The sequence below is a fragment of the Cinclus cinclus genome, chromosome 12 (assembly GCF_963662255.1).
Source record: "Cinclus cinclus chromosome 12, bCinCin1.1, whole genome shotgun sequence".
NCBI lineage: Eukaryota > Metazoa > Chordata > Aves > Passeriformes > Cinclidae > Cinclus > Cinclus cinclus.
Genome location: NC_085057.1, coordinates 18,476,277 through 18,491,107, shown reverse-complemented (window position 1 = coordinate 18,491,107; position 14,831 = coordinate 18,476,277). Strand labels below are relative to the sequence as shown.

The following is a 14,831-nucleotide window of genomic DNA, read 5'->3' as shown; positions in this document are numbered from 1 at the left end:
AAGGCTGTAATCCAAAACTGTGTTAGGATGATGACCCAGCTGTTTCTGTTTTATTAGATAAAAATGCCTCTGCAAAGTGTATTGCAGCTAGTAAGGTTTTGATTAATGTATTTTTAGCACTATTATATCACACTTCTTTATGTAAGTATTTGCTGGATGTAAGTATGTACAGAATCATATCCTTACGAAGATTTCATGATGAAGTGTTTTTTCACTTAAGAGCAACAGAAGTTTAACTAATAAAGTGAAATTTTACTCTTATTCAAAGCACTTAAAATGCCTCAATCAATTTTCTGTTAAAAACAGTTTGAAGCTTTCTCAGCCAAAAAAGTCTAACTTAGGGCTTGATGACTACTGATCAATACAGTTCATTTCTCTACTGCAACACCTTCTAGAAATACTTTGGCTACAATTATTTAGGAGATCTGAAGGAAAAATATTGTCTGCTGTCAATGACAGATCTCAAGATCTGTCAATCTGTCCATTATTACTGTTGGTCTTCAAAATATCTGAAAGCAAAAGCAGTTTCACACATTCAATCAATATTTATTTTTGCAAAGTTAAATATCAGTAATGTAAACATACATTAATACATAAATATTAACTCAATCCATTAAACCTCTGGGGATCATGGCACTGAACTTATGGCAATTGTGTGACTTGAAAAGAAAGTTTCTTGCCAATAACAGAGGTTTCTAAATCAATAAACACATCTGAGAAGAGGAGAACCCTTCACAAGTTAAAAAGCCAGTACCTGAAACCAAATGCTACAGAGAATGGTCACATGGAGCTGTTCTTTAAAACTATGTAGACTGAACAACTGCCACTAAAACTCCCTCTAAAAAAATAAAATTATTTGTTAAGAACTTCTATGACCTAAAGTTAGGTAGATCATGCCAGGTAGCACAAAATACAGTAGCTGGAAAATGCAAAATAATTTTGTAGGCCCATCTAATGCTTTGGCAGAGCTGTGTAGAAATCAAGAAGGATTCTCTGGTCCTTCTTTAATCCTTTTCCTTTTTTCTTCCAGTGCTTGTTTAAATACAGTTTTCAAGGTATTGTAAACATATGGCCCATTTTCAGAATTGAAGCTTGTCTAATAAAAGAGAGAAGTTTCAGTTCAGTTGTTAAAGAGATGCCATACAGCAAAATGCAAAGTAGATGCAAAACATTAAAAAAAAAACCACTTTGAGATTTATCAAAGAAAATATATGGTTTTGATGGAGTACTTAATGCTAAGTGTTTTCAGTTTTATGCTGACTAGACATTAAAATAAAGCAGAAGAAGGAGAAATGTGGTGATTGTTTTAACAGGCAGATTTACAAGAGATGAGGAAGCTGCACAGTGAACATTGTGTTCGAGCTCAGATTTCATTGGCTGAATCTGAGAAGAAATCTGAGCTGAGCAATAGCTTCGCCTGTCACTGTTACTGAATGAGCCCCAAGCAGAAATTAGTTATTCACATCCTGTGGTACAGGCCTGGAACAGAACTGACTTGCAGTCATTTCAGGAAATTATTCAATCTGATGGAAAGACTTTACGTTGGTACAGAATCTACCAAAGTCTTTAGTAAGCTACTCCCAGTGATTAGTCAGTGTCACCCTTTAAAATGATCTTTTCCCTAATTTGAAGATGTACATGAACTGGCACTGGTACAGAAGCTAAAAAATGGGACTCCAGGATTAAGGCTGTAGTGACAGAATTTAATATTGTTGAGAATATTTCCAACCCTTTATGTATGTGATTATTATAAAATGTAAACTCTGAAATAAATCAGCTTCACACTGAAGTGTGAAGGAATTACTGTAGCCTTTCTCACAGAAGCCTCCCCTCTGTGGATTGAATCACCCTTCAGGATTTAAATCGAGTAAATACAATATCATGGACAGTTATTTGGAATTACTTGCCTTAGTGAAAGCTTTAATAGCACGAGCAAGTAAGGCCTCCTCCACATCAGCTGGCAGCTCTTGCAGGTTCACCACGCAGTGTAAAATACAAAGGATGGTCTGACACTGTTCCTGGTGGGGAAAAGGAACAGGAGTTCATTAGAAGAAATATTTCCATGAAAAGCAGTTAAGCACTCAGATTTTGTGACCTCCCGTTTTAACACCAGGTTGTGCCTTCCTGTGCTGAAACCTTCATGTGCAGGAGTTGGTGGGGAATTCCCACCAGCCTAAAGAGCCTCTGCATAATTATTTCAGCCACAATGGGAAAACTCATCTCCTGAGTGCCAAAAACCACTCCAGGAATTCCTTGGAATTTCTGGGAACTTCAAGATCCCCTCCACAAACAGTAGCCTTCCTGTGAATTGGCATTGGAAAGCTGAGATTTGATCTTCTCAGCCCAAAATGCTGTGCATGTTCAGGTCTCTTGTCCCCACCTTGCACCTCTCTCTGTCCTTCCAAGTCTCTATCACCACTGGAAGCTGGCAGAGAGGCACCTGTGCAGTGCTTGCAAGGAGGAAGAAAGGGAGGAATAGATCTTTGTGGCTGCTCCTTCCCATCCCTTTTCCAGCTTAATTAAGGGGCTGGAGCATCTGTCTCACAAGCAGTCTGCTCCAGGTAACTCTGTTTTGAGCAAGACACTTGGACTAGAAGATATCCAGAAATATCCAGAGATATCCAGACAACTCAGACAACTCACACAATTCGATACAGAATGAATTCTCATTCTGATTTCGAAAGAGACTGAAGTGGCTTTTTTTAAGTGCAGTTCCCTTGCCTAAAGTTAAAGAATGGATTGCCAGATCCAATATGTACCTTTCTCAGCAAGTGGAGTGCATCCTGGGATTCTGTGTAATTTTTTGCCAGCATGTCAATATCATCTTTGGATATAATAGGTTCTTTCAGCTGCTCTATCCACGACCACATCAAGCTGCAGAGGATGAAAGGATCTCTCTCAGTGCAGATTTTATCCCAAGCTCCATCTCGAGAATTCAGTTCTTTCTTAAAACAAAACAACAAAACAACAACAAAACCAAAAACAAACAAAACTGAAAATGCATCATCCATTTACCTTTGCCAACATTCTCTTTGACTGTAGCAGTATGTGGCTGCTTATGTTCCAACAAAAGGACTAAAGAGTTATGAAAAGATTTGTATTTTTTTCTAGGATATCAACATTAATCAGCAATAATACCAGTGATTCTTTAAAACAGAAGGATGATAGCAGCAGTGCAGCTGAGAACCTCCCAATACTCCACTGGAATACATAAACCAGCTTTGCATTCCAATTTCAAAGGAAATGTTGCTAAGAGTATTTGGGTTTGAGGACAAGCAATTAAGTTTCTACTAAATTCTTTTTCTGTTACGCACAAATTCTCTGAGTAGTTCCGAGAAAGCATGGATTAAAACTAACTCAAACCCTTAAAACCTGTGCTACTTCTGTGCCACCAGCAGCCACATTCCAAACAGAGATAATGGCATCTGTTTCCCCCAGTTAGGAACCTGAATATAACCAGAACCTCCACCCTCCTGCTACAGACCAGAATGCGTAGGTGCATTTTGCCAGCCTGTGAAAGAACTGACCCGGAACCTCATACAAACTGCTATCCCAATGTGCCATTTCAAAGTTTCACGTGGCATTTTTGCCATTCCAGGAATTCACTGAGGTGAAATATGCAGAGCCTGTAGCATGGAATTGAATTAAAAATTACCTGCCACATTTCTACCTTCTGCTTCACTTCATCCTCTCCCAGAAATTCATTTATATCTGCAAGTGCTTTGGCTGCCAAAACTCTTCGGGCTTCCAAACTTAATTCTGACTGCAGAACAATGTGCGGAATTGTTTCTGACACCTCCCTACTACTCTGGCTTTCATATCCAATGGAAAAGTTCACTTTGGAAGAGGAAGAAGAAGAGTCAGAGTCCTCTGAGAAATATATTCTCCTGCCATATATATTGGTCTTGTGGTCTTTCCTGTGAGCAGTCTTGTTGGCAAAGCTGTGCCTCGGCATCTCAGGCTCCTTGGGACTGTGGATGGATGTGAGGCCTGAGGAAAAGGTCCTGCTGCGTTGCACTTCTTTGGTAGAGTTCCTTCTGTGATAGGAGCCATCCCTTCGTCCATCCAAACTAAATCTCCCTTGACTCCAGAACGTGCATGTGTTACGCACTAATGCTTCTTTGTTTAACTCCAGCTGTGGCTTTGCCTCACCTGTGGCAGAACTTTCCTCCCCACTGTTCTGCTTGGCTTTGTTGTTCGCTAAGATCTGAGCAGGCACCGTCCAGGCAGTGTCATCCTGTTCCAAAAGAAACTCAGTTCTCCTTAGGTCTGACTCACTGTAGCTCAGACGCCTTCTCGGATGAGTAAGAGGCTGAAGGCATTCGATATTCCTTCTTTTACAAAAGGAATCACACTCGTGTCCCAGGGAGAAGTGCGAGTCCTGGGTGTCGAGAGCAGAGGAGTGGGTGTGAGACAAATCCGACATGTCGCTGTCATGGCTGGCCAGCTCCCGCTCGAGCTCTGTGGATTCCAGCTGGGACACAGTCTTCTCAATCTCAGCTGAGAGGTCTGGGATGTCCAGCAGCTCTGCCTCTACAACCTGTCTGTTCTCAGCCAGGTCCAGCAGCAGCTTGCACACCAGGTGGATGAGTTTTGGCACATGCTTGAGGTGCCTGCTCTCGTAACCGTGCAGCAGGTGCCTCTGGCGGGTCAGGTACTGGGACAGGGTGACCGCGTGTGCCTTGGGCTCGCAGCACGCAAAAACACTGCGGAGGGGGACCAGGAACTGGGAGAACTCCCTGACACACAGCAGCTGCCCCCGTGTCTGGATGGAATTGGGCCTTTTGGCTCTGACAAACAGAATTGCTTGGTCAGCGCTCATTCTGGTGGCAAAAACTAAGTAGCAAGCTATTAGAACACCTGGAAAATACAAAGACAGGATTAGGGAAGGAACTGTCAGACTAAAACAAATACTCAGTGGAAATACGGGATAAAAATTAATACAGGTGAAGACACAGTGTCCTCTGTTACATGATGCTGTTACTTAAATGCAACTGCCTGTGAAGAAGCACAAGACAGTGAAGCCCTGCTCACTGGACTGCAGCAGAGCTCCCCACACCCTCTCCAAGAGTTCCACCATTCACAAACATGGGAGCAATGGAGGCTTCTATGGGAAGGGCACAAACAAAAAGGATTTGAAAGAAGCAAATTAAATTTTAGGTGCTCCACCAAATCTACCTAATCCAACAGTGAGTGGCAGGTTTGTGAATGTGTTATGAATACTGGACAATGAAAGTGTTTTCCCCTCCAAAAGCAGCTGTCACATTTGAATGTTATGGAACAATTATACAGAATAAAAAATTATCTAACCTTACAGGTCTTTGATTTTAATATACTAAAACTGATCTTCTCTAGCGGAGAACATTTGGACACAACAGTTTAGCACTTTCAACCATTTTATAAAGGCCCATCTTGCAATAATACAGAATCTAGCCCACTTCTTACTGGTTTATAACCAGACATGGTTGGAGTTTCTAGAGGAACCCTGGTGCTGCAGGGGGCACATACCTGTCCTCCCGAGTCCTGCGTGGCAGTGAACAGCCACCCTCCCCTCCTGCAGGGCGAAAGACATCACCTTTACCATGTCAAGGATAGTCGTGAGAGATGCCACTCCATAATCCTTCCATCCAAAATTATAAAAATAAACTGAAATAAAAAGAGAGACAGTGATTTTCTGCCACACCAAATGCAAAAGGTGTAGTACTATTTGCAGAGGAGAGATTATTAATAAGAAATTATAGTACTAAAATTTCATAATGGATCTTAAAATCTGACATCTTGTTTGCAAGAGATTATTTTCCCATTTCAGTGTATGCTTGCTATTGAAACTTGATAGATACACAAAGCTAGCTATAGCAAAGATTTGTCAAACTCAAGTTCAGCTAGAATGTAAAAGGTGTAACAAAACTGTGATTCATGCAAAATTACTCAGCTATATATAGAATGAGGGCAATTTTTTCTTTTCAGAAATAAAAGCACTTCTTCAGTCAGCAGCTTCTTCTTACAGAGAGGCACTTTCTCTCTTCTTACCATAACATGAAAATACAAAAATACTGTCAAGAGCTGTATCTTCACATGAAATAAACTTTTATAGTCTAGGTAAAAACATGAGTGCACCAGAATTTGACACACTGTTAATGGCTCGGCTATTTGTGAATGCAGAGGAAAAAGAAAAAGGGAACTGTTGTCTTTCCTTTAGAGACACCTGAACACAAACCCTCCATCTCTCTCTGCATAATACACAATCTTCAAAAATGTGTTATTTGTGCTTCATTGTACTTACCAGGTTTGACGTTTTATTTGTTTCTTACACAGCTGCATTTAACTCACGGGAATTCAAGTAAAAATATCCTTAAATGCCAAAGTCAATAATTAAAGAGGAACAGCAGCAGGAGGGAACTTACTGCCAGCCTCCATAAAGGCTTCAGGAAGGTAGGTGAAGCCACTCTCCTGCTCCAGGGGGTTCCCACAGCTTGCATGCTCCCCAGGACGCTGAAGGTTAATTATGGTTTTTATGCCACATCTTAGGGAAGGAATAGATGAGTCAAAGTATTACAGGCAGCCAAAATCTCATTATCCCTTATTTTCTGAAACACACATTTATTGTTAGTGGAGAATAAATCTTTACCTGTAGAGCATTAAAATGAAAGGATCTTTATCAACAATCCAAATCTACATTGAAAGAGAAAATGGATCAGGAATTACACCAATAATACTAACAACTAATAATGACTGAATTTGTTACCTTTCAAACTGCTCAATAATGTTGTACTTTTCAATTAGTTCTGTTGAGGGTCGAGCCATAGCCAGGATGTTATCTGTTATCCTGAGAAATTAGAAAAGTAAATAATAATGTTATCATGAATAATTTCCTGGGGACGAGTCTTCCAAAATAAGAATACCATTATATTCAAGAAGGAGACAAATACCTTGGTGATTAATTAGAAATTAGTTTTAAAAAATCTACTATGCCATAGTGCTAGTGATGAATCTCATTAAACTGATACAGATAGAAAATTATTACAAGACAGTTACCGGAACAGTTTAAATGCCAGGACATAAGTAAAAAGTCCTTTGAATAGAAATCTGGACACAGATTCCTGTTTGTCCCTTTGAGGTTTGTAAATGCTGTTTAAGCATTTGCTGTTAGAAAAAAAACCAGTAAGAATGTCAAGATAGAGACTCTTGCTGCACATGAACATCCTTCTGCACGCATGCCCACATTATTTCATCTGCAGAAAATGCTTTTACTTTTCAATTCTATTATTAACACATTTAATTCATTTGCATCCTAATCCTTAGTAGCCCAGAACAGCTTTTTTATACTTCATGACAGACAGGTATTTATTCCTTTGGATCTCAACCAAACCCACTATAAGTCAACAGGAACCTTTCACTGTCTTTCCCGGGCTGTGTATGACGGCCACTACGTCAGGTTCTAATTGCAGATCAAATTCTCATTACGTTTTGCACTTGGCAGCTGATTTTTAGAAAGCCCAGCCCTTTTGCCATGTTGAGCTGCTCACCAGGAGGAGTAGAGGCCCTTGAGAGCCTGCTCGTGCTCGGCCCAGCGCGCAGGGTTCTCATACTTGCAGGCGCGGCCGCCGCAGGCCATGGAGCACTGCATGTGCCCAGGGATGACGTGACGCAGCCGCTCCCCCACCTTCGTGTACTTGGCCGTGGGGCGCCTCGAGCTCCCTGCGACACAGGCAGAGCCACGTTAGCCAGGAGCCCACTCAGAAGTACCAGTTCAGCCTCATGGCCAGCTCACAAACACGTGCAATATTCAAGCTCATTGTTCTGAGGGGAAAAAATCGCTTGCGTTACTGCCAGTTACTTTTTCTGATGAAGTTAGAGGTGAGTGACATTCTTTGCAGCTGAGAAAAAGTCGCAGTCCTCTTCAACATGAAATCTAAAATAGTTAACCATGTCCTTGGAGTATGCATGAATGTGTGCTTCTGTTTTACCTGTTGTTTATAAGTGAGCCGTTAGAGTAAAAAGCATGTATTAACATGTGAACGAGGAATCAGTGAACAAGATACAAAATACAAGAAGAAAATTAAACCCCACTATTTTATCCACACATAAAAATACAGTTAACAGAACAAAAGTATAGTAATACCGAGAAAATATCCAGAACTGTCAACAGTCTCAATAAAAAGTACTTTACTTTTTTTTTCAGGAAAAGTTGCATCCAGCTCCTCGGGGCTGAGGGACGACAGAGCCACCATGACCCGGTGCGTGGACGAGGAGAGCAGCTCCACAACGGAGCTGCGGCGCCGCTGGCTGAGGCGGAGGAGCGGGTCGGAGGAGGAATGCCTCCGCCCCTGGAAGAAATGGCTAAAGATGCTGACGGCCGAGCGCCTGCGGGGAGAAGGCTGCATGGCTGCGCGGCCCCAGCTCCGCCCGGCGCCGCTGCCCAGGGCGCTCTGAGCACAGGGCAAGTTGCTCGGAGCTGAAGTTGTGGGAGCGGAGCACAGCATCCCCGAGCGCGCTCGGCAGCTGGTCCCCGGGCTGAGCTGTCGCCGTGGTAACGGAGGATGCAGGCGCTGCTGCCAGCCAGTCCCGGGCTGCTCCTTTCCACAGGGATTGCGTCTGCTCGGGACAAACTGTTCCACCGCTTGATGAAAATAGTTGCATGTCAAGTAGGTAATTTTCAAAACGCGCTGGGAACAACCAAAATGTGTGTAATAAACAATGGGAGTATTTAATTCCTGCTCAATAAAAGGCATTCAGAACTCACTAAGACACAAAATACTCCGTTCAACAGAACAATCAAAATGTAGCTGGAGGCTCTGCCTCTTGAGAGATCTGTAAGGAGGCACATTATACTCCCCCACCTCTTGGTTCCTCATTCCACAGCCACCTCTCCTCCTCCACTTCTCTGCTCCAAAATGCATCATTAGCTGTGTAATGATTGGGATTAGTGTGTTCCTGCTGAAATGCTTCAGTACATGATGAATTGTAGACTGTTTGCCTGGACCATTCACATCTTCTAACAAAACACAATTTGTTATCCAAAACAAAGGGCTGATTTTTTTTTTTCAGGGTACAGATTTTTTATGAACCAAAGCTGTTAACCCTACAGCCTGAGAGAAAGCAGATCATGAGAAGGAGAAAGTGTTTCAGCTGAGTGTCTTGGGCTTCTGAAGGTAGGTATGAGGTGGCAAATTGCCTCCCACTTTGCTTCCAGTGTGCTGAGCAGGAGAATGAGGTGGCCGGAAAGATTGCAGCACTCAGAAAAGCAACTCTGTGCAGAATGGATTATAGTGATGTCAAAAGCCTCTGTCATCCCAATGCCAGTGCATGAGACTGCACTGAAAGGGGAAGGCTGGGGAAATCAAGAAAATCCACTTTAACTTTGTCAATAAACAAATTAATCCCATTGCATTTTCCTGAAATATATATGTGTTTCTTCTTGTACCATAAAAGCAATAACTTGTACAGAGGAATTTGCATAAGAGGAAGTTCCCTTCTGGGACAAATTCCCCAAGCAAAAATCTGCTTCTTCCAGGCACTGACCAGGAACTGAGGGCCTGAACTTTGACTGCTGCTGCCCAGCTCTTACAGAGACATGGCGATGTTTGCTGTGGGTACCAGGCCTGAAATAACAGCGGTGATATCTTGTGAGGAAAGGAAAATGTTCAAAACCTTGACTCTTCATTCATCAGTGGAGCTGATATCAACAGGTGAGAAAACCTGTAAATATGCTTTTATTTTGGGGGGGTGGGTGGACAAGAAAGGAGATGAAAAAGACTATTTCAAGTGCTACCTGCATCTAAGAAATGTGAAAAATATTTTCTAATTAACTACATTCCTTTCTTGTATTTATTCCCAGAAATGGTTCAGTATATATCAAATGATAGTGGAGACAGAAGTGAGGAAAATAAAGTGCTGCACATCATTATTTTCCTACCAAATCTAGCAGGTTTGCAAACAGTCACCCAAAATAGTAAGAAAAAACTGCATTCTGTAAAAGTTTAAATAATTAGAAAGGGGAGTTTTGTTGAATTTTTGTTGAGTTTTGTTGTATTTTCAGAGAGCTAGGCAGTTTTTCAACACAAAAATGGACTAGTTTCTTCCATTAAGAGAACTGACATGATGAAAATTACAGAAAATATCAACATATTGTCACCATGATATGTTGATGAAATAATGCAGTTTGGTTTTTTTAGAGACATTTTAAGTTTGTAAACATGGATAAAATTTATGGGTTTTTTATAAATTTTGTGGGGGTTTTTTTCTAGAATTGTTCTCAGTATTTATTATGAATGGCACATCACTGACAAATTCTTACCTGAACTCATATTTGCCAGATACACACTGCTCTCTATCAGTGAGGAGTATGGTTGTTCATTTTGCAGCAAAACTCCCGCAGCCATTGCAGTGCCTGTGGAAACAATAAAATAATCACTGAAAATCTACAACAGAAGCTCCAAAAAAGCAGAATAAAGCCATGTGCTCCTGGTTATGGAGTCATTGAAGGTTTGGGCAGTCAGGCATGGGCTGGTACTTAAGAGAGACAGATTGTCTCTAATCCACGGGTCCTTGCTGCCCTCTTCACTGCACTCTTGGGGTTTGGAGTAATATCTGTGATGATTCTCTTACAAGAAAACTGAAGCCAGGACTCTCTCCAGGCAGAATCAGATTTTTTTCTCTACTGCTATTCCTAATACAAGATAGGTCCTGCTCTGAAGACCTTCTATCTGACAGAAAGATAAAGCAAGTAAGAACAGAGTAATCAGTCACCGTGATGTTTAAATAAACCCTTTACATGGCTCTTGAGTGGAAATTCTTGCTCGGTGTAAGATTGCCCTTCTGTTTCTCTTTTCTCTATAGGAAAATACCTGCAAGCATAACAAAAAAGAGCATTTTTTTATACCATACTAAGCACTTCTCTGCTGCATCATTAACTATAGACACTTTGCTAAATAGACAAACCTTGGGCTCACAGGTCTGCAAAACCAGTATTAGGATTCAGCAGCATATACAGGGTTTTAAAAGACAGATTTGCTAAAAAAAACCCCCAAAAATACAAAAATTGAAGAATCCTGTGGGGATTAGGTGATTCAACAGGCCTGTGTGGTGCTAACTGCTGCAGTTCATTGTCCAGCTTTTATCTCTAATTCTGCACAATTATTTTCATAGTAAATATTTAAATAAAATGTATTCATTCAGATATTACATTATCTACCACGTACTTGAATAAATTATTCTTCAAACAATGCTAATGGACTTTATTCCACAAAGTCACCCAGTGCAGCTCTGTTCCTTCTTAAGATGCTTAATGGTGGGAACAGATCACAGTTCTACACTAAGAACCCTTTCATAGAGCTGCACCAGCCCTCTCAGAGGGATGCGAATTACATTTGTCAGTGACAGACAAAAAGCCTTCTGAAACTTCAGAGATGCTCAGAAATACATCTCTAAAGAAAGTCCATTAAGAATACTAATTAAGAACATTCTTAAATAAAGATTAAAAGAGTATCTGGAGCACCTTCTACTCAGCTACTTGACCATCTGACTCTATATTCTGAAAAGTCAATCCTTTAATAAAGTACCTTCATATAATTGCATTCTATTTGGAGAAGCTCCAGAACCTCTATTATTTTTTTCAATGGATTTTGAAATCAGTAAGTGATGGCTTCCAATATCAGAAGAAACTTTGAACCTAAATAAAGAACATCATTTTATCCCCAGAATTTCTTTTTTAGAGTTAATAATGCTGAATTAACAAAAATTGTTGGTTTCTATTTCTCAGAAAGTTCTCTTAAAAATGCATAATAGCTTGCCCAGACAACATTTGAAAATGGTATCATACCGGCAGCAGAATCACCACCACTATGATTGCTTAGTTCTCCTATTTCCTTGTACTCAGATGATAAAAAAGAAGAGATGAAGTATCAGGGATATTTCTATAATCTAAAATTACTTTCATTTTTTTTTTTAACCCAGAAATCAGGCTAATAAGAACTCTTAATTGGAAAGGGATCATACGGAGGTTAATGAAGAAGAGAATATACCTAGAGTATTACAAAATAAAAGCAAGATTCTTCTAACTGGCAGAGGTGAGCTCTGTATTTCTTTGTTGTCTAACCGTTTTTATTTTGCTTATACACCAAATTCTATAACTGCCCAATTGACATGAATATTTTGTCTGTGCCTTTCAGTTTGCTAAACTTGACTGACAGCTCAATGCAATCAATGGAAGCCATTCCCTTATATTTACTTCTGGGGAAAAAAAAGTAATATTGTGACTCAAGAATTTGCTGAATTACATTGCACTTCTTCAAACAGATGTGAAGTGGTAATTTGGGACAGGTCAGTGCTGATGTTCCTAGAGGGGCATTACGTTCCTGCACCAATAAAAAGGGCGCTAGAAGTAAAAACAGTGCTTTAGGTAAAAGCAGGTGCTCTCTCCTGCTTCGCCTCTGTACCAGATATTCTTGGTTTCTAAAGACGTTCTTCAGCGTTGTGCTCAGCCCGTGAACGCTCGGTAGCTGTGGAAGGCACAGTCAGGAGCGCTATTCAGGTCACGGTGCCATGAGCTGCTTGAGGATCCGAGTCACGTACCTTGGGGCAATCACGATATCGCCTTAACCAGCTCTGCTGCTCTATCTCTGCCGGGCATTCCTATTGCCATGACAGCAAAGAGGCCGCCCCTTAGTCCCGCTCCCCGAGCGAGCGACAGGAACGGCGTCTCCTGCGGTGAGTCCCGTCCCTGCTGCAGTACCCGCAGCGGTGCCATCCAGGGACTGGGAGCACCCCGGCTCCTGACGCCAAACACCGGGAAATGTGCCTGAGCTGCCGGCTGGCAGAAGGGAAGAGCAGGACCGCCCTGCCCAAGGAATCTCTTGGAATCCTGATGCCAAGCCCTCGGGGTACTTCAGGATGTCCCCTCCAGGCGTGGGTTCGATCCGTGCTTTCACGTCTGCAGCACTTTTGAGCTGCCTTTCCTTTCCCCCCGCTTTTGAGCTGAACGACTTCTACCAGAAGGGATTTTTGTCTCCTCTTGCACTCGATTCACGCGTTGCATTTGGTAACACGACAGCCGCCGAGTCCCACTCGCTGCAGCACGCTTGCAGGGGTGCCTTTCCTGCAGGGGAAGCAGTGTGGGCACCTTGTGCTGCCGCAGGTGAGGTCGCTCCGGGCATCCACCTTCCCCTCAGCAGCGAAGCCTCTTGCCCACGGCCTTTTCCTCTGGAATAAAGGCACTGCTCTTTGTAAGGTCACAGCGGAGCAGCAGGATGCCACGCAGGCAGCAGGACAGCTGGGACATCGGGGATCCCGAGGAGCAGGTCCATGCTCCTTCCAAAGGCCGCCATCCACAGGCAGCATCCCTCACTGGCTCTCGGGAGCTGGCTGCAGGATGGACCCAGCAAACCAGCAGTGGGGTTTGCAAATGAACAACTCTGCCTTGTCACAAAAAAATATTCCTTTCTGATATTTCAGGATCTGGAAACCAGTGGCTTCCAGTGGCTGGGATGAATTTTTGCTCCAGTCTGAAATGAGAGGAGCAATGTCCATTATTATAGCAGCCAGGAAACAATTGCACAGCCCAAAAGTAAGGAGACAAGAAGACGCTGGTCTTCTCGCTCTGTCTTGGCAATGAGGATAGTTATTTAATTAATGCAATTGCTACCTTTTACCTCAGAACACGTTTTCAAACAGAGAGAAGAGCTTGCATTCCCAGCTGGAAGGATTCCAGTTAGGGCAGTGTAGCTGCCAGCACGGACAGTAATCCCATTGTAAGGCTCCCTCTGTGCCCCTGTACACCTATCCACGAATAGTGAGGGCCCAAATCTTTAATTCCTGTGGCTTGGGTAAACAAGGATGCCACAGCCAACCACACACTTTAAATGATTATCTGTATGTATTCACATGAAAAAAAAAAAAATGTTAAGTTTTCCTTTTTAAAATAGCAGTACATGGCAAAAAATTATTTTAAACCCCAAATACATTCATACAATAGAGACAATGCTGATTCTTAGGGCTGTCACATGAAATTCTGAGGTTATTTTTACTGTTTTCATGTCTCCTAAAGCAAATTTGCTCTCTCCCTGTTGCAGTCACATGTAAGTAACTACCCAGCAGCCAATTTTTTTAAGGAATATAGTCAGCTCACTGCAGGTAGGGGCAAGGGTAGCTTACTACCTAAGCATTTGGCTAACACCTTTAAAATTTCCTGTGGCCTAATTCTGCAAGTACTTGAGAAGCTTTGATTTTGTGAGCAGTCCCAGAGAAGTCTAAATATAAGATCACACGGGATAAAAGTTTCACTGCCAAAATGCAAAATTCTGTAAACTGCATTAATGGAGATGTTTCAGGCAGATAACTAAAGATAACTTTGATGATTAAGACTAAGTAAAAATAGGATAGTGTAGTAAGGACTGGGTATATTTAATGAAGTGGTTAAGAGCTACTAAATTATAATTTTGTCTTTCAATTCAAGCTTTGAATTTGATGCTTTAAGATTGGCAGATCATGAGAGTTTCTAGCAAAAATACTTCTAAATTGGCTGAGGCATGGTTAGTGACTGGTACAGGAAGCACTGGTAAATGAAATCGTGTTTTAAATTATCTAATTCTAACATTGCCAGGAATAACACAGCATTTCTAAAGGTTTGTAAAAAATGATGATAACTGGGGGGTTTAGCTAAACCTGATTATTATGATTAATGAAACAAGATGCAAAGGTTGCTGTTCTAATGTCTGTACCAGGAAAAAAGCTCACTGGGAACAGATAGTTCATGAATGCTTGGGCTACAATTTTACTATGGTCTGGAAGGCAGTTTTAGCACTGAGCACACATCTTTCAGTAGGCATACACCT

At 41.7% G+C, this 14,831-nt stretch overlaps 1 protein-coding gene across 3 annotated transcripts; it reads right to left on the bottom strand.

The window, feature by feature from the left end:
* Positions 1-979: 979 nt before the first annotated feature.
* Positions 980-10,382, bottom strand: PTPDC1 (protein tyrosine phosphatase domain containing 1). Of its 3 annotated transcripts, XM_062500775.1 has the most exons (10): positions 10,304-10,382; positions 8,881-8,887; positions 7,527-7,694; positions 6,746-6,826; positions 6,405-6,523; positions 5,509-5,646; positions 3,656-4,860; positions 2,760-2,945; positions 1,908-2,018; positions 980-1,096 (listed from the first exon to the last, which is right to left on the bottom strand). In XM_062500775.1, exons 1-10 carry the CDS (start codon positions 10,380-10,382, stop codon positions 980-982), a joined length of 2,211 nt encoding a protein of 736 aa, XP_062356759.1. The 3 variants fall into 3 exon arrangements, with proteins under 3 accessions (XP_062356759.1, XP_062356758.1, XP_062356760.1); XM_062500774.1 differs by lacking the exon at positions 8,881-8,887 and having other exon boundaries at positions 7,527-7,698; positions 10,298-10,382; XM_062500776.1 differs by lacking the exons at positions 8,881-8,887; positions 10,304-10,382 and adding an exon at positions 8,171-8,399 and having other exon boundaries at positions 7,527-7,698.
* Positions 10,383-14,831: the final 4,449 nt, after the last annotated feature.